Here is a 21756-nt window from a genome sequence, read left to right as displayed (position 1 = left end):
GGAGAAAGTGTGTATACAAAATCCTCATAAAATACCTGTTCATAATGTACAATTATTAGAACTTCTACTCCTCCACCCACTCTCTATGTAACCCTGTTTGAAGACTCACATTTGTATGACCATGTTCTTATGTATTCTGTTCTCAAAAGCCAGTGCCTTATAGGCCACCCTGCAGAAGAATGCTATTGAATGCTTCATCTTTTCCATCATAAAATTTATTTTCTTAAATCATAATCTTTCTACACTGAAGTTAAAGAAGGGAGTGTAGTTTACTTTTGTAGTGACAGACCAATTAGGAAGCAGAAAAACTCACCTCAAGAAAACACAATTGTTAGATTTTCTTGAGACCTACCTGCTTTCTAAATATACAACTTAAATATGGAATCATCTATATCATTCCAACTAACTGGTCTTATGACTCCCTGAGGCACTTTTAATAAATTTTATTAATCTCAACAGGGTTCCAGTTAAAACCCAAAACTCATCAAGAGAGATTCCTAGGAAGCTGGATTCTTAATAAAATTCCCTTGGTGATTCTTATTTTCAGTTTAGATTAGGCTACAATGATGTATGTAAAAAGTAATTACAGAGTTCAAGATGCTTAGCTTCATATGTAAATGTATACTATATTTATTCAATTTATTCATTCATTTACTTAGCAAATACACACTGAACTCTGAATATATCAGGTACTATCTCTGGAGATGAAAAGGTAAATAATGGTCCTTACCCTCAAGGAGACCATATCTGATAGTGACAGATAAAAGATTCAAATAAGTAGGTAAAATAGAAGCATACAGGAAAGAATGTTTGAGAAAATTAGGATTTAACAGAGTGGTTAATGTTTTCATAATATTCTTCACATGCTTTTCATCTGACTTTCTTCTGACTCTTCCTTTGCCCTAATTACAATGGATATATGATCCAACACATTTTTTTAAAAGAATACATTATCTCAGGCAATTGAAATGCCCTATTGCTGAGTGTAACATTAATTACATCACTCAAGGTACCATGCTAGGTTTGAATAATTACATTCTTTTCTGCTGAATAATGTTGGCATTGTTTTGGTATCTTGCTGAAGACCTCATCAGCTACACGAATCCTGTGGCTTTAAAAGTAGGATGAGAAAAACTAATAAAAATATTTTAATTTGAATTACTATGACTTTAATTACTTAGAACAATTTTTCTACTAAAAGCAGGAGATAATTTTTTTAATTCAGTCCCCTTTTGATAACTAACATTTGTGAAAATTAGATAGAGAAAATAAATGATATTAAAGTTTGGCTTTGTATTTTCCTTCAAGTATAACTATAGTAATTTCTTAAAATAATGTTGGGTATGATCAGTAGCTATCTGTTGACATTTGAAGATGCATTATTCACTTCTTGGAGTGTCATTTTCCTCATACATGTTAACTGATTGTTAACATTTCTCTTAATTTAAAGGTCTACAATATACTATCTACTCAGATATTACAATATTACACATAAAACTGGCTTACAATAAACAAAAATTGTTTTGAATTTAAAAAAAACACTAGCTGCTTTTAAGAGTTTTCAAATGAAGATTTAATTACTGTGTGAATAGCTTTCTGTGGACAATAAAAATTGATATTACATACTAATTTTATTCCATGCAGTCATTGTATGTTCTACATAGAAGTCTAAACATGTCTCTCTATATTCCTGGTGAAGAAGGAATGAGACCTATATGACATTTTGTTTTCTTATCACCCTAGGCTAACTGTGGAGGTCTCAGATAAAAATATGATATACTCAGGTAAAACTGAGAGTATTTGAATGTAAGCATGACCAGTTTGCAAACAACTTGCCATGAGAAGGAGGGATTACTGCCACAAAATTAAGGAAGATAAACCATAAGAAATGAGAAGGAGATGAAGATATGTGGAAATCACTCCTTTTTAAATTAATTAACAAAAGTGTTTTCTGGAATTCTTTTTTTTAAAATTAATTTTTATTGTAGGTTGTTCAAAACATTACATAGTTCTTGATATGTCATATTTCACACTTTGATTCAAGTGGGATATGAACTCCCATTTTGGAATTCTTTGTAATATGAATAATTTTAAAAAGATAACCCTTTGAGGAACTTAGTATACAATATTCACAAATGATTGCTTATATGTTGCTCACAAGTGATTCATATTAACTATACAATCTATTTTACTGCATTAGGAAGAATGTCTGTTTGATTAATTCAGAATTTATTTAGCTATAGTCCATGTTAACATTAGTGTTTTCCTGAAGTTTTTTTTTCAATGTTGGTTTAAGTTGCCATAACTTGAGAACAAGTTTTTAAAATGTGCCTTCCTACATATTTTATAAAGTATCTTTAGAAAAAAATGGATACTTTCATTCATATCTGCCTTTTTAAAAATTATCTTAGTTCCAGCTAGACTTGCCATGGTCTTCAAGGACAAGTTGATGTCATTCTGAACTATATGTGTTATACTGATAATCAGCATCATTGCACCTGAAATGCTGCCATCTTTCTTTTGTGTGATTGACCTTGTTATTTTAAAGGTGGTAGCAGTGGGGGGAGGAATTTGGAAAAGCATCTAAAAATCAAGCACTTCATAGCTCAGCAGTTCATTGTAGACACTGAGGTCAGATCAGGTGCCAAATAACCTGACAAATTTGGAATGAGCAGAGGGACAGCAACCTGGAGAATGTCAGAAGTTCACAATGTCACCACAGCAGCAGAAAATAGGGTAGCTACTAGCAATCCTTTTCATTATTTGGCTGGTATTATTAGTGGAGACAATGAACTCTTCCTTTTTACTTTCCAAAGACACTGTATAGATACATAAAGCATCAATAAAAATGGATTCTTACAAAGTCCTGGAATAGTTAATGCAGTCATTTGTAATATGAATCACATTACTGATGCAATAGCAAGAAGTTGAGGTTCAGAGGGCAGTTTCTAAGTAGATATATTGAAAGATATGTACCAGCACTTCATATTACCTGCTGATGTGCAAGTTCTAACAAGGAAGTTAAGTGCAGTAATTGACATGAAAGTCACATAAATCAACCAGAATCCATTTTATCTTTTTTCCATTTTTTTTAAAAAATGTACCATTCTAAAGTATATAAAAAGAGTCAAACATTGGATACATGCTACTGTCTATAGATGAGTAATTTAAAGATATAATGTAGAATTTTGAATTCACGATTTTTCTCTGACACTTGAAACTAATTAATTAGGTGAATTTTCTTCCATCAAATGAGAATGATGAATACAATTTCAGTTATTTTGTTAAGTCTAATCCTCCTCCACCATTTTCTTTTACACATATCTAAATATTTTGCCTGTTCTCTTATGTTTATATCAAGTTTAGAAACTCAAAACTGTGAAAGGGACACCTATAACAAAATTATGAGAAGAACTAATCCACAATTTCTGCCTTCCTGGAGTAGAGAATACTGACTAAACCTAAATATTTCAATTTAGTAAAATTTTTATGAGAATAATATAGTACTGAGATTTATTAATTCAAAACCCCCTTAATGTTCACATCTGACACTTTTCTATGATTAGTTTAATTCTACTCCTAGTTTGACAATATATGTCATAAGATCATTGACACCTTTAAAATGAATGGAACAAACTTACATAATATCTATAATAAAAGCTTGCCTACATTTATCTGTACATTTAATTTTACCTATTTTGTTATTTTCTATATTTCATGTTTTCATAAATACAATAGGACATGGAGAGAACTGATAATTATTTATATTATAAGAAAAAAGTAAAATTACTTTTTAAATTCATAAACATTACTTTTCTTCCTTTAACTTATTTCTTCCTTTATCTTATTTATCAATTGAGATTAGCTTTTGAAACGTTGGCTCAATGGCATTGTTATGAGCATTTAATGATCATTTAGTGTATTGTCAACATATATAATTTCACATGTACCAAGGTATGTACCAAGCATGAGGGAGAAAGCTCACCATTTACTGACTGAAAGACAATCCTAGCATTGTACTTTTTCAAATTCCAGTCTTGATGTAAACAAAGATCATCTTGCTATGGTCTGGTTGTTTTGTTCTCCTGGGAATGCATGGCCTTAGAGTTGAACAAATGAGAAATATACCTTTTTTATTAAAAGGTTAATGAAATTCTTTCTGAATTTTTTGGAGGAAAGTTCAGTTTGTTTTTTTTTGCCAATGTCTGGAAACTTTCCCAGTATGTCCAACTAACCTGAATGACACAAGCCACTTTAAAAATCAATAGTATAACCAAGACTTCACCCAAAAGTGTTCTCCAAAGGTGTCTTCATTTAAATGTGTCAAGTAAAATGAGCGATAAAAATAAAGGAAAAAAGGAGAAATGATAATTATAGGCACAATAAAGATTTTGAATTTTGATCATTTTAATCATTAATTATATATTAATTTTATGACAACATTATTTTAGCATGAATAATTTTAGTAGAAAAATGATTCTATAAAATATATACTAATATAGTCAGTGTAATTATTTATGAAAAGTCAGAAAATTATTTTTAACTCACTGAAATAACTTCATCCAAAAATAATGTACGTGGAGACTTCATAATTTTCTTTTAGTATCTTATATGCCTGGAATGAAGTTCCAGAGAAAAGAAAAAAATCTTTATTTCTTTTGCCAAATGCCACTTCTATTTGTTTTGTGATGTAGGGGAATTAAAAGTATCATCTTTTGAGAGATGCAGCCAGTCATGCCTTTATCAATTGTTACAATAATTAATGTTATGTAACAGTTGGGCAAAAGGCTGTTTATGGAGAAGGAAGCTATATGTCACCAAATGCCCATTTACTAATTTTTACTTGAGTCATTGAATGAATATGCAATGTATTGATTTTAAAATTAGAAACTTATAAGTAGAATAAAGTAATTATGGTAAGCAATCATAAACACTCATCCCTTTGTTCTTCTACCCAGGATGGTTTTTGGGTTAGTGGACACTTGTTCTCACCATAGGGAACAAGGAGAACTTATGCTTTCCTAGGAGATAAATAGCACTGTACCCCTGTGTTTTTTTTTCCAATTTAATATCATGTCCCAAAGGATCCATCCTTTTTTATTTGTGGGCAAAAATTGGTGTTTTTCTACTATTGTTGAACTAAACTCCAGATAATTTGAACTCGTTAATTCACAAATATTCTTCAGTTTTTAATAACTTCTTTTTAATATGTAGTTGATTATCATACTTTTTAAAAACAGAAAATTTCCTAATGCATATTTAAGTGAAACTAATTAAATTATGATGCACATTAATTGAATTACAGAATCATTTTTAGCTTTTCTTCTCGTCATTCAAATATTTCCCCTAGCTATTAATTGTCCATTGTCTCTCATATGCACAATTTATCTATTATTTTTTTAAGCCTGACAATGTCCCAAGCTCTAATCTGGATATGAGTTCACAATACTGAATATTAGCTCCTCAGGGTCTTAAAGAGTTCACAAGTTACCATGTATAACTTGACTATAAAAATAAATGAGAACTGAGTATGGTAACAGAGACAAGGAATGGGTTGAACCAACATTGTCTATTTAAGATAAAGTTATTTATTTATAAGAAAGCAATTCCCCAAAAAGCTCAAGAAAAGCAACTCAAAGTGAGGATTAGGATAAAAGTTTTAAGGACACAGGTATCAAACAGGTTAGGAAAATCAAATACTTACTGATTAGAAATCAGTAGGACTGTGAAGGGAGAACAGGTCTGTATTGAGACAGCCCATGGGGATCACAGCAGATGAAATCATTGAATCTTCCCCATAAGTTACACTTTAAGGTTACTAACTCTAACTCCACAAGAATGTTTCTGTCTTGCTATCAAGTTGTTATGACTTCCTCTTTATATCTTAGTTAAAATTCTAACGTGAAAAAAATAAAATGATTGGCATTGTTCACACTCTGAATAAACTTCTTAAATTCAATTGGCTAGTTTAATTCTATCAGATGGGGTGCAGACAAGTGGCATTTGCCACCTGGCTCCATATATTCAGCAGGGACTCTGGACAGCAGGGTCAGGCACGATCAGGACACCACAGCTTAACTAGGATAATACCTAGCAACTGAGCAGATGATGAACACTACTCCCAACTGCTCAGTGAGTCTAGAATCTGGCAACTCCTCCACATCAATCATTTCAGCCTGATCTAATGCTGTGTTCTTCTTCCTTGGTCTAGTATTCTCAGAATCAGTGTCCATGTGTATCCCTCAGATTGGTGCTTTTACAAATTAGCAGGATCTCACAACTCATGGATGAATAAGTTTTTCCCTTTCTAGTTTTCCTTTTCAATTGACCTCTTGGAGCATGCTGGGATCTGAGGTTTCAAGACCACACCCTCTGCCTGCTTGTTACAGGACCTCAATCAACACAGCAAGGACCTCATTATTGCCTTCATTTGGTAAGGGAAGCCAATGTAGAATTTGAGGGGTATGGAATACACCCAGTCATCTGAATTCTCCTATGTGTCTCCAGTCTGTCCTCAGTTCTACTCTGTTCTAATTGGTGTCTTTGGTTTCAAATTTGAGAGTGACTGTGAATTCAAGAAAATTGTAATTTAGTAACCCATGGTATCTATTTCTTTTTTACCTGTCTTGGCCTCTAGTTGCTAAAAATAAGTTTTATTGTTTATTGTTGTTAGTTTTTGGTTTGTCTGTTTCAGAAGTCATAGACAATCTCTACTCTATATGTACTTTGACCTGAAAATTCAGGACTTTGAGCTTATTATTCTTTCTTTAAGTTGTCCAACTGCATAAAAAAAAAAACACCTTTCTTTCCCAGTCCTTACATTCCTTAGCTGCCACTTGGTTTCTCTAAAACTTGATTTCAACAAGTACTTTATTTTGGGTAACTACAGTTGACATTTTAATGAACTCTGTGTTTGTGTGTGTGTGTGTGTGTGTGTGTGTGTGTGTGTGTGTGTGTGTGTTGATGCTGGGGATTGAACCCTGGGGATTTAACCCAGAGCCTTGCACCACCTCTAAAACTGAGCTACATCTCCAGAGCTGAATTTAATAAATTGTTGCCACTATATGCCACAGCTGCCTGCATCAAAAGCTTTTAAACCCACTGGGTTTTCTTTATTATTATTATTTTCCCATTTTTTAAATTGGTGCATTATAATCATACATGGTGATGGGTTTTGTTGTTACATATTTGTACATACACACAATAAAGAATTATAATTTGGCCAATATCATTCCCCACTGGGTTTTCAGCCCTAGCAGGCCTTAATGAGACTAGATAACCCATCCTTGACCCCCCACCCCCCACCAAGTCCTGTGCCTCTTGATTCTAATGTCTGCATCCCTCTGGTTACTTCAGTACTAACAACTGAAACACTCTGATTGTTATTAGGAGACAAGGAATTTATTTAAGGGAAAATGGAGAGTAAGGCTCAGAGGCATGCATCTAGAAACAACTCCTAAAACTGTGTCATAGAACTGGTAAGGTGAAGATGCTGTCACCTTCACCACTAAGTGCCAGACATCGCAGCCTACATCCTCATGCTATGGATCAGTCTCTGGGTACTGCTGCTAGCAATGGTGCCCTAAAAACTTGGTCAGAAGCTTCACCTTCTACTAGGATTATGTAACAGATAATTCCTCCAGCCATTAAAGATAGTCAAAGTCCTAGGCAGGAAAAACATATCATTTGTTTATTTCAAAGAGAGCTGTTCCAAGACTGAGTTACATGGGACCCAGATTTTTAAGATTTACAAACATAATTGTTGCTTATAATTTTCATACAATTTGAATAGACCAAGAAATGTGCTTTAGAAAAACTACTTTAGAGTAGTTTACACCCTAATTTTCATTTCTTACATGTTGTCTAATGTGGGCAGTATGGTGTAAAAGATTCTGGACTTTAGAGACATACAAACTTTGGTTTCAATTCTCGCTCTGATCTTTATCAATTGTGTCTATTGATGAATATATTATTTATCTTTTAAAGTCTAGTATGCTGTTTGTATCAAATGTGTATCATAAAATCTGCTCGTAAATTATTATGAGGATAAATGTAACTTACATAGAGATGCTGAAAAACAATGGACTTGATTGTATGGACAGAGATGTTTTTTATGATTATAATTGGGCAATTTTCTAACATAGAGTACCTGTGACAAGTATATGGGAAGGCATGGAGCAACACAGAGAAGATTTAGCAATACCAAAAGATACTGTGGTATTGTTGTGAAATAATTCCTAACATCTCTCTTCTTTTAACCTAACACTTGTTGCTCATAAGTGGTATACTGTTAGAAAGAGATACCTGTTCACCAGGTATGACCTTGACCATCACTTGTCAAGATTTTCACTATTGAAAGTTCACTGTGTTATTTTCTTCCTAAGTTTGTAACGAACCCTCTCTTGAAAGGACACGATGAAACAGATAACTCCATCCTAGTGAGCATCTTTATATCTATGAGCAGTGTCCTTTGGCAGTTATTAGTATAACAAATTGCAATACTAACTCTGTGGGGAAAAACAATTGAGAAAGTATTAATTTCTTCAAAGGTGTTGCAAGTATATTATTTATATAAATAAGTAGACTATATAATACAAATATAGAAAATTCATATACATATACAAATATGGATTTACACTGTTTTGTTCTCTCTCTACGTATACATATACTTTTTGTAAAAAAAAAACTTTCTGAGAAAACCATCTGTAATAACCATAAAGTTTAAATGATTAATGTATTTTAGAAATCTTTAGGCAACCAGGTGGTACAATTAACCACCTGTGGGAACTTGGCTTCCAAGCGAATCTGTAATGATTAGAATCTGTACTATCCATATTCATCACAGAAAGGCCTAGCCACCAGATGTCACCATTCTTTTATTTACCTCCTGGTGCCTGAAGCAAGCTTGAGACATTATTTTCTTCCAAGGGACTAAGGGAAATACGTGCCTTGGGATTCCTGGGATTTCAACAAAAGGTCTTTTTCTTATGAAGAGGAATTGTCTTGTCCATGCAGATTTCCTTGTGGTCCTTGAGAACTACCTGGACAATTCCTGACAGCTGAGGACCCAAGTGGCTGATATTTTGTGGCTCATCTGATGGGGAAAAATTCCACTTATTTCTTCCAGGTTCAAGTTATAGGGAAAACTGACCTGGTGCCTCAAACTCTCTGTGCAAGAGAGGCCACAGGGTGTGTTAAGGTCCTGGAGTCAGGAGACCTCCCTAACTGGGTGTGTGGTCCTGAGAAATTACTTACAATATGAAGATGAATTGAATTGTTTCTAGAGTTTAAACTTTCTACAATCCTCTCTCTCTAAATGCTTCTGCTGAAAACCCTGAGCAGCAGGATGGGGTGATCTTAGTCCAAGAATGAAGACACCCAAGGAGGACAGGGAAATGGGATGGAGAAATCCTGCAGGGAAGGTCAGAGGAATTTAAACATAAACTCATTCACTGTAACCTGAAGTAGTGTTAAAAAACCTGGAACATGCTGGGATTACAGACCTTGTCATTTTCACCCCTTGGTAATCCACCAGCCCACTCTTTCTCCATTACAGATATGACTTAATATGGATCTGTAATGCTTAGTGAATGTAAGGCATTCTCTCTGGAGGTTCAGAATTAACATTTCATGCCCGTCAGTGTTCTTTGTGGTCCCTTCAGGGCATGGGATGTGTTTCATTTCTTTTTGAATTTACAACAGTATAATGGTTGGGTATATGTCCAGAGTGTTCCTAAAATCAGGGGCAGGAAGCAGGGCAGAGAAAGAGGAACCAAACTCATTATCTAGGTGCCTACTATATGCCAGGTATTACTAAATACTTTACATTTATTTCATCTTCACAATAGCCTCATGAATCTGTATTTATTATGTTCACAGATAAAGCAGCTGAATCCCAAATGGTTAAGTGGCTTGCACAAGGTCACAAAAACCAAGCGGTAGCAACTCTGATGGCCTCATTTAAACCATTCTACAAAGGAAGTAACTGAGCCTCAGGGCATTTATTAAAGTTGCCTGCACCACTAGACAGTTGAACCTATAATCTCATCCTCATTGGATTTCACCGCTGGATGGCCACAGGTCCTTACAGGCTTGGACTGCACCACTCTGGAGGATACATGGTCATATCAGCATTTGCACGCTGCCCCTAGAACATTATTTATGGCTACAATTGGTCTAGCTCTCTCTTGTCTCCCCTAGGGCGGCGGAATTGCGAGGCTGGAAGTCCTCCTCAACAAGATTGAGAGTTTGCAGACAACCCCTGAAAAGCTGGGGCGTTCCGAATTGGAATTGGCTGAGCGCTCCTCTGGGGAGGGCGGGGAGTTGCCGAATGTCCCTGGCCGGAATCCCTGCCTCCGCGAGCCAGGAGCTCAGAAGCAGAGAGAAGTTGGAGAGGTCGGGTTGCAGAGGGTTTGAAGAAATCGCGGGCAGACTCCCTTGCCCTGGTCCACTGGACCCAGAGGACTGTCTCTACCGCGCGTAGGCCTAGTGTGGACGCGCTGTGCGCGGCCCCGCCAGGGCTGGGAGTTTGCAGACCATCCCTGCCGCGGCCCGCTCAGCTGCGGCCCTGCAGCTCTGCGGCAGTGGCCACCCCGGGCGCGATCTAGCCCAGGTACCCACGCCTCAGGCTCCGGGCGCCACGACCCCGAGCCCAGCTGCGCCTCGGGCCCTGTGGGCAGGGTGGCGGGAGGTGATCCCGGCTGCTGCTGCTCCTGCTCAACAAGAAGGTAAGAGCTGCTGGGTCGGATGATCATGTCGGAGCTCGCCATCCCCGGGGGTGGGGGGAGATGGCCTACTCCCGAGGCCATGTGGCCAGAGGCCTGGTGGCGCGGCTGTCTGCCAGGTGGATCCTGTCTCAGTGCGCCCCTCGCGCGCACAGACCGGGAGCTGCAAGCAGGCTAGGTGGAAGGGGGTGTGTGAGCCTGGGGACATTCGCGCACGCACACTCGCTGTCACACACAAAGCCGCGCTTTCCTAGCCACCCTGTCGAAGAGCAAAGGGGTGGCGCTTGCATTGTCCAGCAGCGTTAAGAATAGCCAAGCATCTCTGGGCGGCACAGACAAGGTGATGCTATGGTTTTCTGAGACGCTAGTGGAGGTCTAAGGCCTTCACTACTTCTGGCTCTGCCTGCCAGGACCCAACACTGGGAGGACGCCAATGTCTGCACCCGGCCCTGCTGGCCCGGTTAGGAAATGTTGGGCATTACTGGGGCTGTGAAGTTGGAGGGGAGGCAAACTGTTCCTGTGGGCTGGCAGCACATCTGTCAACAAAGGGTTAAGAGTAGGATCTTGTTCTAATGGTCTGTAAGTGGAGAACAAGTTAATTAAACCCAAAGCTCCCCAGCTCTTTGTCAGGACCTGAGCGACTTGGTTGGTTATTACTCCTATCGGATATTGGCCTCTGTCACCCACATTTTGATTCTTGACGTGGGATCAGAACTCTTGCCTGATCCAAGAAAATAACAACCTGGGATAAACCATCTCAGTTCATTCATCTGAAGGGATTTTCACTCCTTTCTCCTTTGCTATAAATTATTTTTGTTCTGATTGTTCAGGGCTGAGATGGACACCTTTAAATTTATTTGACAGTATTGGATCAGAGTGAAACTCCTCCTTTTAGAGGATTTTATAGTTTTCTTCAGTTTTCAACTTAATGTACCTGTGATCAAAGTGTTGAGGGGGACCCCTGAAAATCAAGGTGGGAAGAGAGTGACCTTTTTGCCCTTTTAAGGAACTGAACTAGAGGAAGGAAGTTGCTCTGCCAGCCTACTGTTTGTGGTGGAGCTGGGTGTCTGGAGATAGGGCTTGGGCATTTTCTTTCCTCTCCTTCCTTTTTTCCAGCCTGAACTTCTGACTTTTGGACACTGGTGACTAGAATCACTAGGAGAAAGCGTCTATGGACTTTTGCAGGGTTTGCAGCTACCCAAATGGCCACCAGTCAGTTGGTTTTAAGGTGAACTGCAATGTCAGGAGAGCTGCTAGGCTCTGCCCAGATCTGTCAGTGGTATCTGTGTGCTTCAGTCCCAGCTGCTGCAAAGCAGCTCACTAGCCTTTTGATCTCAGCAGTGTGCATTTCAAGTACTTTGTGTTTGGAAGTGTGAATACTGTACTCATTTATATATATATATATATATATATATATATATATATATATATTCACACACACACACACACACACACACGCATCCGTATACATTTTTATAAAGAAGCGTGTGCATATGTATGTGCATATGCAGTGTTCCTTGGGAGAATCTGGAGGCTGGAAGGGGCCTTAAGAGATCACAATAATTCAGGTTTTCTCCCTTCCCATTCAGTTTTCTCAATTTAAAAATAACCAACCAGTCTTCTGCTCATCTGGTCTCCAACGGCATTGAAATGCCGGAGTCCCCCCCTCCCCTGTGGCCCTAACTGGGGGTGGGGAGGGTGGGGAGTTGACTCCTCTCCTGAGAAGTATAGCTGCTCAGGATTTGTCCCAGATAGCAACTGACATTTGACCTTTTCCTTATGTTCCACAGGTTTGGGGGTCCAAGTCACTGCAGGGTCACAATGGAATAAGTTTTGTCAGGAAACACGTGTGTTCCCTGCCAAGATGCCTGGAAAATCACAAAGAATAGTCATCAGTCATCAAGCCCTCTGGGCTTGGATGTGTGTACCCTCTCTCACTCTGTGATTATCCTGATTGGGTTTTACCCGAGGCATTGTTGCTCCTAGTTTTTATACATAGAAAGACTGTAACATGCAGGATCATGAAATCTGGCCAAAGTCTTGAACAGCCTCAGGAGGCAGTGTGAGGATTTGAACCCAGAACCCATGCAAGATGCACCAGGGATTCATTTTCTTCTCTCCTATCCTCCTGTTTGTCCTGTCCTCCTGATTCTATGAGGGGTGACGGGGCTGGGTGGGGTGGCCGTCTATGTTGATGCTATTATAGTGAGTCTCAGGAAAGTGGTTCCTTCAGGTTTGTCTCTGGGGGGTTGCTATGGTGACTGTCAGTTTGTAGAAGTATGTATCCTGGTGCCAGGTGAACAGGTGATGACTGAAGGAAAGTAGGTATGTTCCAGAATACAGGTACTTTAAAAAAAGGGAGGTAAAGATTTTAAATTTTGTAGGGGCAGAATTGCCATGTAGGTGACAGTGGAGCATTAGGAACTTGTCAGTGCAGGTTTTATTAGGCTGCCTTTAAAGTTAATAATTGCTTTGAAGTATAGAGTCACTCCTAATAGTCTGAAGATGGCTCTACTTTGAAATTTCTGTTGAAAATTCAGTAAAAATCTTCTCGACCCTTAAATTTTTATAAAGTTTCTCAGCTAAGCTATTGTCCTGTATGCACTTTACAGCCTGTGTCCATATCACTAACACAAATACGTGCATGACCCTGATGTTGTCTGTAAGTGCACTCAGTATATATCCAGTCTTTACCATGTGTCATGCATTCTGCTGTTGCTTAGTATGAAGATGTCCTTTCTCTGAATTACCTTCTCACTTCTAATTCATCTGACCTTCTCTTTCAGTGTGTTAATGCAAACTAATAGCTAATAACTCTTGGAAAGCCACCAAGGTGAGTCCCAGGAGCCTTTAGTACTGCGACCATGCTCTCAGCCGAGAGTGGGGACTTAAGCTGTGTTTGCCCATTTAGGCTATTTTATTTTTTCCATTGCCAGAATTAAATGGACCTTTCTCTGACTTTGTTCTGTATGTTGTATGCATGCATAAGAAGGGTTGAAGGATTCGACTCTCTTGTCTACACACACAGCCTCTGGAATCAGAGTAGGGCCTTCATCTTGGGGCTCTTTGTCTAGCCTTGAAAGTCTGGAGAGGCAAGGGGTGTAAGCTATTGAGTCAGGTTTGGAGGGAGCAGTTCTCCTTGGAAATTAGCACTATCCCTTTGTCACCTCCACTGCCAGGCCCGTGTTAATGCCTGCTGGACCTTGGCCCTGCTGAGGATGGATAAGAAACTCTACCACTGAGCTACATGCCCCAAATCCCCTTTTCATACATATTCTTTTAAATTTTGTTTTGAGACAGGATCTTGCTAAGTTGCCCTGGCTGATCTTGTATTCACAGTCCTCTACCCTATTGTCTGTGAGTTCAGAGGTGAGGTGTAGCCCAAATATTTCATTACTAGTAAGAGTTCAGTATTGCTGTTTGCAATATACTTAAGAAGTCAGCCTTACAGTGTTATCCCTAGAATAACAAGAGCTCACTTGTTTGCTTCCTCTGTGGTTGCGGCTGGCCCTGGAGGTGTACCAGCCCCTACTCCTGTCTGAGCTCCTTAGTGTTGTACTTCTGCACACGAACTGCTTATGGGTCCTGTCATGCTGGTATAAAATTCTTTTTATTAGTATCTCACACAGAAAAGTCTTCCACTCTGACAGTTTTGGTTCTTTTCTACATCTCTGTCCCTGCCATGGAAGTATGTTGTAATGGTGATTGTCACAAAGATTATATGTCTTGGTAGAAAAATGTCAAGAACAGGTAATCAAGAAAATAAGAATGATAACAATGAAAAAGATTTATCTTCCATAATTGACATTAGTCTCCATGCTTCCTTTGTATTATCTCATTTAATCCTTATTACAACCCTGAGGCATTGTTGCTCCTAGTTTTTATACATAGAAAGACTGTAACATGCAGGATCATGAAATCTGGCCAAAGTCTTGAACAGCCTCAGGAGGCAGTGTGAGGATTTGAACCCAGAACCCATGCAAGATGGACCATGTCTAGTTACTAATGCTGTCAAGGATATCATATACTTAGTAGGGCCTCCTTTATAATCCCAACCAAGAAGTCTTAAGACACTTGGGGTTTGGAAGGGCAGCAGTGGAGTTCTTCTGGACCCCCTTCCTGTCTAGCTGAGGACACAGACCTGCAGAGAGGTTGACAGACTTGCTTACCAGCAGTTGGAAGTGGCAATGCTGAGCCTCAGCCCTGACCCTGGGTCCCCTGGAAACAATTGATATCAATGTGTGCCTGCTTTGTTTATAGAGATGTTCTGGGAAGAGAATGTGCTGGACTTTTGGGTCTTCCTAGAGTCCCCAAGTGGACTCACATCCAGCTTCACTTTGGAATATGGTGGGGGAGCAAATATGGGAGTGGCACAGTACTCCCCCTCCTGGGCTGGGGGTACGTAGGTGATTTATGTCCCTTTGAGTGATATGTTCTCTTGTTGCTTTTCCTGTGCAATTTGACATCTTGTTTTGCCAGGGATAGAACCCAGGGCCTTCCACAGGCTATGCATGTGGCACTCTACCACTGAGCTACATGCCCAAACTCCCCTTTCCACACATACTCTTTTTAAATTTTGTTTTGAGACAGGATCTTGCTAAGTTGCCCTAGCTGACCTTGTATTCGAAGTCCTCTTGCCTCAGTTCCTGACATAGCTGGGATTACAAGTGAGTTGCTGGGATTACAGGTGTGTTCCACCCTAGCAGTCTGACATTTTAAGGATACTGTCTGGGCTGAATGTTATGTTTTACTCTTATTAATTAATTCTCTCAATGTGTCATTGGGTTCCTGCTCCTCTAGGCATTGATTTTTCACCTTTAAGAGCACAGAGTGATGTGGCAGTGGTGTCAGAACTGTTCCTGGACCAACTAGTAAAGGTTGCCTGTGAAGGCAACCCCACAGTATGAGGAATCCTAGAAAGAGTGCAGAGGCCCTGCAAGATGTTCCTCTGATCCCTGAGATCACCCACTTGGTGGAGTTTTGCTGCTCGGTCTACCAGTGGGCTCCATTTCCTTTCCTTCTAGTCCCTTCTTGTGCTTAGGAATGGATCCAGCATCAGTTCTCTCACCTGCTCCTGACGTCAGAATGTTTCTGCTCAATGAATAGAACTTAGCTGCTCAAGGGGTTTGGAGTTCCTTGAGAAGCTCTGTGGTTAGGTCCTACTCCAAGAGTTAAGTTCAGTCATGAAGACAAATGCAAATGTGAATACACGGAGTCAGCCTGTATGACCACTTTGGGCCTAAGGTTGGAAAGTAAGGGGGTTGAATGGACTCCAGAGATGTGTTCAGTGCTGATGTTGTCTGATTCTACACCTCTGGCAAAAATGGGTGTAGAATAAACAAATTCCCTCAATGAATTAAAAAAAAATTAAAAAAAAGATTGAGAAAACATTCAAGATTCTTTTGTTCTTGTATAAACTCCCTTTAGCAGACCGTGAAATGCATACCTAAGAACCAACCCTTTATTATCGCTATCTTTTGGGATGTTTACTTTTATATGTTTAGAAATGAAAAGCCTTGATCCTGTATCTCAGCTTAGAAATAACCTCCCTTCCTCTAGTGAAGCAGTATTTTTCCCTGGGGAAATTGAAGTCCAAAGACCAGAAGATGATTGGGCTCACAAAATTCTGTGGTTCTGTGCCACAGCATCCTGGGAAATGTGACTCTGCATTGACACAGCCACGAGCCGGGCCAAATCCTGTTTACATGACTTCTATGCATCCCTGTGAAGTAACTACATTTAAAAGATAAGGGTTTTATATCAGTCTCCTTGAAGCTGATTTTTTTTTTTTAGGAAATTTGTTATTTTCATCTCTGATTTTTTTTTTAAATTTACTAGTATTCATAGCAATGAGTTTTCTAAATGACCAATTCTTTATGTTGCACATCTTCTTTAGGGAAGCACTTTCTGATGCCCCTGTTAATCTCATCTTTCATCTTTCTGTTTTCCTTTGGTACCTTTGTTAGTAATTCTGGTTGATATATTTCTGTCATTCCTTCTTTGTATATATATTTTTTTCTTTAGGTACTGGGGATGGAACCCAGGTGCACTTTAGCAACGTCTTTTTGTTGTTGTTTGTTTTTTTTAATTTTGAAACAGGGTCTCATAAATTGCAGAGGCTTGCCTTGAACTTGTGATCCTCCTACTTCAGCCTCACAGTCACTGGAATTGCAGGCCATGCCACCACACCCAGCTTCCTCCACTATAATTGTTAGAGCTAATAGAGGTAGAGGCAGCAAAATGTGGGGGGCATGTAGGGGAAGGGGAGATTTTTTCTATCTCCTCTCCTAGTAATGTACACTATGAAGTCTCTGCTGTCCTCTGTGAGACCCCTGCAACACAGTATCAGGCCTCTCTGTTGCTTTCCCCCTTTAATGCAATTTTCTACTCTCCCCTAAGAATGATACATCCTTCCCACTTCTCTTTTATTTTTAATCATTATGCTTGCTAGATGTAAAGATGACATCCATTGTTAAGTGGGCAGTCTACACTGTACATTGTTTTGTAGGTGCAAATGTCATTCTCTTGGGTAAATACGGTCACTTTTCATAAGTTCACCAGGCCTTATTTGTTATTCAGATATTCAAAAACTCCCACAAGGGCAAATTTTTCCCCCCACTAGGCTTGTTCCAACAAAACAAAACAAAACACCCCCCCCCAAAAAAAAAACCCCACATCTAACCCAAGAAATACACAGAGAAGAGTTTGGAACTCGAGTAGGCACAGACTGAGAGCTCATTGCCTGGCACAGAGCCTGGCATGCTGGAGTCACGAGAAAAGCCTGCTGGTGGGGTTGGTGAGTGAACCCCAACTCTGGCTGGTGAGGCCTCTGAGCTGGGCTGCTGTGGCCCTGTGGGCTGGCTCTGTGCTCCTGAACCCAGCTTCTCATCTGTCAGATGACCTGTCACTCAGCTTCTCCTGTCCTGGGGGTGTGGGAGGTTTTACTAGTGTATCCTTCAAGGGAACTCTAGCTTCTCTAATCTATCCTTACAAATATTCTTAGGTGTGTTCCTAATTTTAAGGTCCTATGTGATCTTTGTGTCTCTATAAAGTTCTGTTTTTCACAAATCACTCTGTGGACTTTTTGTTGACATCTGCCTCATTCACAGTGCATGTAATACATGGGCTCATGAAGATCAACAGATTTAAACTCTCTCTCTCTCTCTCTCTCTCTCTCTCTCTCTCTCTCTCTCTCTCTCTGTGTGTGTGTGTGTGTGTGTGTGTGTGTGTGTGTGTGTGTGTTTTAATACTTAACCAGGGGTTATAACCTTATTGTCATCTACAAAAAAAAATGGAGCAGTAAGTGTTGTAGTTCAGGTCTGGAATAGCATCATATAAATGAAATCTCCAGAGTTTCTGTGGAAGACTTTATTAGTGAGGCCTTTCCCCTAGTCATAAGTAGGGGGTGCTTAGATGCTGAGGATGATGATTTTTATTGTATTTTCCTATAAAGTGTACTAGAAGTTTTTCCATGATATCCTGAGTTGCTATTTCTATCATATTGCCTTTTCTCTAGCTGCCCCTAAAATCAGAATCAGAAACAGCTTCCATTTTTGATGCCATGTCTAGTTAATATTCTCCAAGTTCCAGAAATTCTTCTTACCAGTCCTTTTGTTTCAAGAGGGACTTTTCTTTCCTTTTTCTTTCTTTCTTTTTTTTTTTTGGTACTGGGGATGGAACCCAGGTGTGCTTAACCACTGAGCCCCATCCTCAGCCTTCTTTTGTATTTTATTTAGAAACAGGGTATCACTGAGTTGCTTAGGGCCTCGCTAAGTTGTTGAGGCTGGCTTTGAACTAGCAATCCACCTGCCTCAGCCTACCCAGTGACTGGGATTACAGGCTTGCACCACTGCACCTGGCTAAGAGACTTTTCTGCTTCCTCATTGTTAGATTACATCATCCTTGTATTGCTGTTGTAACAACCACAAACCCAGGAGCTTAAAGCAACACTCTGTCACTTTTAATTCTGTAGGTAAAAGCTTTAATGGGATTCTCACCAGCTAGCATCTTTTCTGTTGGCTCCATGGGCAAATCCATTTCTTGTCTTTCCTAAAATCTAGGGGTTGCCTGAATTCTGAGCTTGTGTCCCCTTCCTTCAGCACCACCAACCCTGAGCTGAGACCTGTGCTCTGCCCCCATGCTGGTACTCTGGAGAGAGCTGAGAAAGGTTCTTTTCTTTTATGGATCCAAGTGATTAGATTAGACCAATCAGGATAATCCACGATAATCACCCCTCTGAAGGTCCTTAATTTAATCACATCTGTCTTGTAGGGTAATATGATCATAGGTTCCAGGGATTCTGTTATGAATATCTTCAGGGGACATGTTTGTGCTTACCACAGTCCTCAAAATTCTTTGAAAGGAAACGATTCTTTACCCTTTATGAAAACTAGCTTTTTGTGAGTGTGTTTGTGTGTGTGTGTGTGTGTGTGTGTGTGTGTGTGTGTGTGAAGGTGTTTAACTGTTATAGAAAATTTACCTGTTTCCTCATTCGCCTTTTTGAAATAGTCACACCAACTGTTTGCAAAGCATTTTAGTATCTAAATAAATTTTGAGTTCTGCTAAGGCTAGAGAGAGAGCCAAGTACTCTTACATGTCACACAGTATGTAATTGTCCCTGAACCTTTTATTTTAATGAGTAAACGGAGGAGTGAAGCAAACTTGTTCAGGGTTACATAGCCAGAAGTGGAAGAGCCAGGTTTCAAAAGCCTACATTTTAAAGCTGTTCATTCTTTTCATTCTGCTTTTCTGCCTTACAAGTGATTATGAACAAACAAAATGAGCAATAGTAATGGAAAAACCTGAAATAATGTCAGATCTCTGTGCTTCTGCCATAATAAACAATGAATATCACTGGTGGTAGATTGATTGCACTAATGGCTCTGATTAATGGCCTGTCTATGGCCACATTCTTCCCCCAGTAGCTTTGTAGTACTGCTTCCTTCCCGTTCCCCATCCCTGGTGTTGGTTATGTGACTTGCTTTGATCAATGGAATGTTAGTAAATACTGTGTATAAACAGTTTTAAGAGCTCCTATGTGTTTCTGATTGGCTTTGTAAGTACTGGGTTTATTCTCAGATCTCTGCCCCTACCATGAGAACATGCCCAGACTAGCCCAGTGGGGTGAGCCAGGATATGCCAGCTGATTCCATCCTAGACCATCCAGCTTTTTTCTGACCCATCAGCTGCTCACAGTCTCCTGAGCATGTCTGGCCTAGATCAGCTCAGCCTGGCCTGTGTCAGCAAAATCACCCGTCTAGCCTGTACCTTTGTGTACAAACATGCTTGTTTTAAACCACTGAGTTATGGAGAAATTTGCAACAGTTGATACACAGCTCCTATTAGATATTTGAAAAATATGAGAAGTAATTTTAGTGTCCTCTGGAAGGTCATTTTGTATTAGTTGTAACTAATTAATATTCTTTTAAGATTATAATTTTAGCTGTATGAATGTCCCATGATATCTGCTCTTTCCCTGTTTTTAGCACAACATTAAAGTTCTTTAAATTCTCACCAGTTTCACTCAGAAGCAGACTCTGTTCTTGAATAGTTAAGAGATTTTTTTTACTCTATATGCTATTATTTTTTAAAATATATTTTTATGTGGTACTGAGGATCGAACCCAGTGCCTCACATGTGCTAGGTGAGCATTCTACACTGAGCCACAACTCCAGCCTCAACAATGTATTTTTTTTCAAATCTTCTATTCTGGCAACTTTTGATTTGAATCTATAGTAACACATATATTGACTCAGAATTCACATATGTAACAGCAAGTAAAGTTTTATGAAATAGTACTTATCTTTATTAGTATGATGTCCTCCAATATTTTCTATTCTCTTTTTATTGCTTTTAAAAAAATGCTGGTCAGGGATCAGCAGACTATGACCAGCTGCCCCTGTTGTAAATAAAGTTTATTGGAATGGGGCCCAGGCTTTCTAGTGGAAACTAATTGGAATTAAAATGGACACAAATTCCATTCAAGTGCTAGTTATTTATTCATTAGATTCCAGCAGGGCCTTTTTTGTGATATAATGGAGTCCATTAGTGGAAGAGGTAGAGAAACAGTGATCCTGCCTTCTTTTAAGAACATCTCTGGAAAGTGGTCCTTATTGCCACATTTCTGATTTATGGTGGTAGTATTTCTGAGCATAATACAATTTAGAGACATTAAATTATGAACTTTTGCAGTTGAACAGATTTTAGGAAAAAAAAATTTTTTTTTCACTCAGACCTAATTGGGCCCTTAAAGGCCAACTTTCTTTAATACCTACATTTTCCAAGCTGTTAGGAAGGACGACATGGTTATTTATGTTGTGTGGCTCATGGAATTGATGAGCAAGAGCTGAGGCAGAAAAGACTTCAGAATGATCTGGATATGTCTTTTTAGAATCTGAAATGCCAGATGAAGAGTGGCCACTGACTCATTTCTTTTATTGGCAGTGAGGGTAGAATCAAAATGCATGAGGTTTGACTATAGCATGAAGAGCTTAGGTAAGATCTGAGGGACCTTCCTCAAGAAACATAGCTTCTTTGACAGCAGAGTAAGTTCCCTTGAGCATTTATGTTGTTGCTGCTGTCCCCTTAGTTCAGGTAGATGGGTGGCTTTCCCTCTAGGTGGTTGGGTGTGTGTAATTAATAAGGATTCTTCTGGGCACCAGCAGTAGAAACCTTTTGGAGCTTGTTGCAGCCAAAGTGGAGAATTCACATCAGGGACTGGGAGAGGTTCCAGGAGCCACCTGCATCCTGGGATCTAGGCTCCTCCTGCTTCCATTTGCCTGGCTGCTTATTTTCTCTCCCTACTATATTCCGCTTTTCTTCTCCCAAGGGCAAAACTCTGGGTAAAGGTACCCGCTATACAAGCCTAAGGTTTCTCTTGTAATGCCTGCCACAGTCACCCAGGGAGTGTCCTCTTTGTGCCAGCTTAAAATCACTCAGAGGTAGGCAGGGTTGGGACCTAAAGATGGGACTCTGGTCTAGCCTCAGACCCAACAGTGTGGTTATAGGCATTTCAGAAATTTGTGGGGGCAAT

At 39.3% G+C, this 21756-nt stretch overlaps 2 protein-coding genes across 2 annotated transcripts in view; one reads left to right on the top strand and one right to left on the bottom strand.

Moving 5' to 3' along the window:
• The window catches only part of LOC143386822 (roundabout homolog 2-like), a 132711-nt gene extending 126478 nt beyond the window's left edge, over window positions 1-6233 (bottom strand). Inside the window, 1 exon segment of the mRNA XM_077108543.1 lies at window positions 6091-6233. Coding sequence (XP_076964658.1) covers window positions 6091-6233 — 143 coding nt within the window.
• A 231-nt stretch (window positions 6234-6464) lies between these two features.
• Window positions 6465-21756, top strand: part of LOC143641204 (alpha-1,6-mannosylglycoprotein 6-beta-N-acetylglucosaminyltransferase A-like) — a 96525-nt gene continuing 81233 nt past the window's right edge. The window contains 3 exon segments of the mRNA XM_077108542.1: window positions 6465-6584; window positions 10201-10395; window positions 10490-10727. Coding sequence (XP_076964657.1) covers window positions 6465-6584; window positions 10201-10395; window positions 10490-10727 — 553 coding nt within the window.

This window comes from Callospermophilus lateralis, unplaced genomic scaffold (genome assembly GCF_048772815.1).
Source record: "Callospermophilus lateralis isolate mCalLat2 unplaced genomic scaffold, mCalLat2.hap1 Scaffold_890, whole genome shotgun sequence".
Taxonomy (NCBI): Eukaryota; Metazoa; Chordata; class Mammalia; order Rodentia; family Sciuridae; genus Callospermophilus; species Callospermophilus lateralis.
Note: the sequence above shows the minus strand (reverse complement) of the source record. Positions and strands in the feature narration are given on the sequence as shown.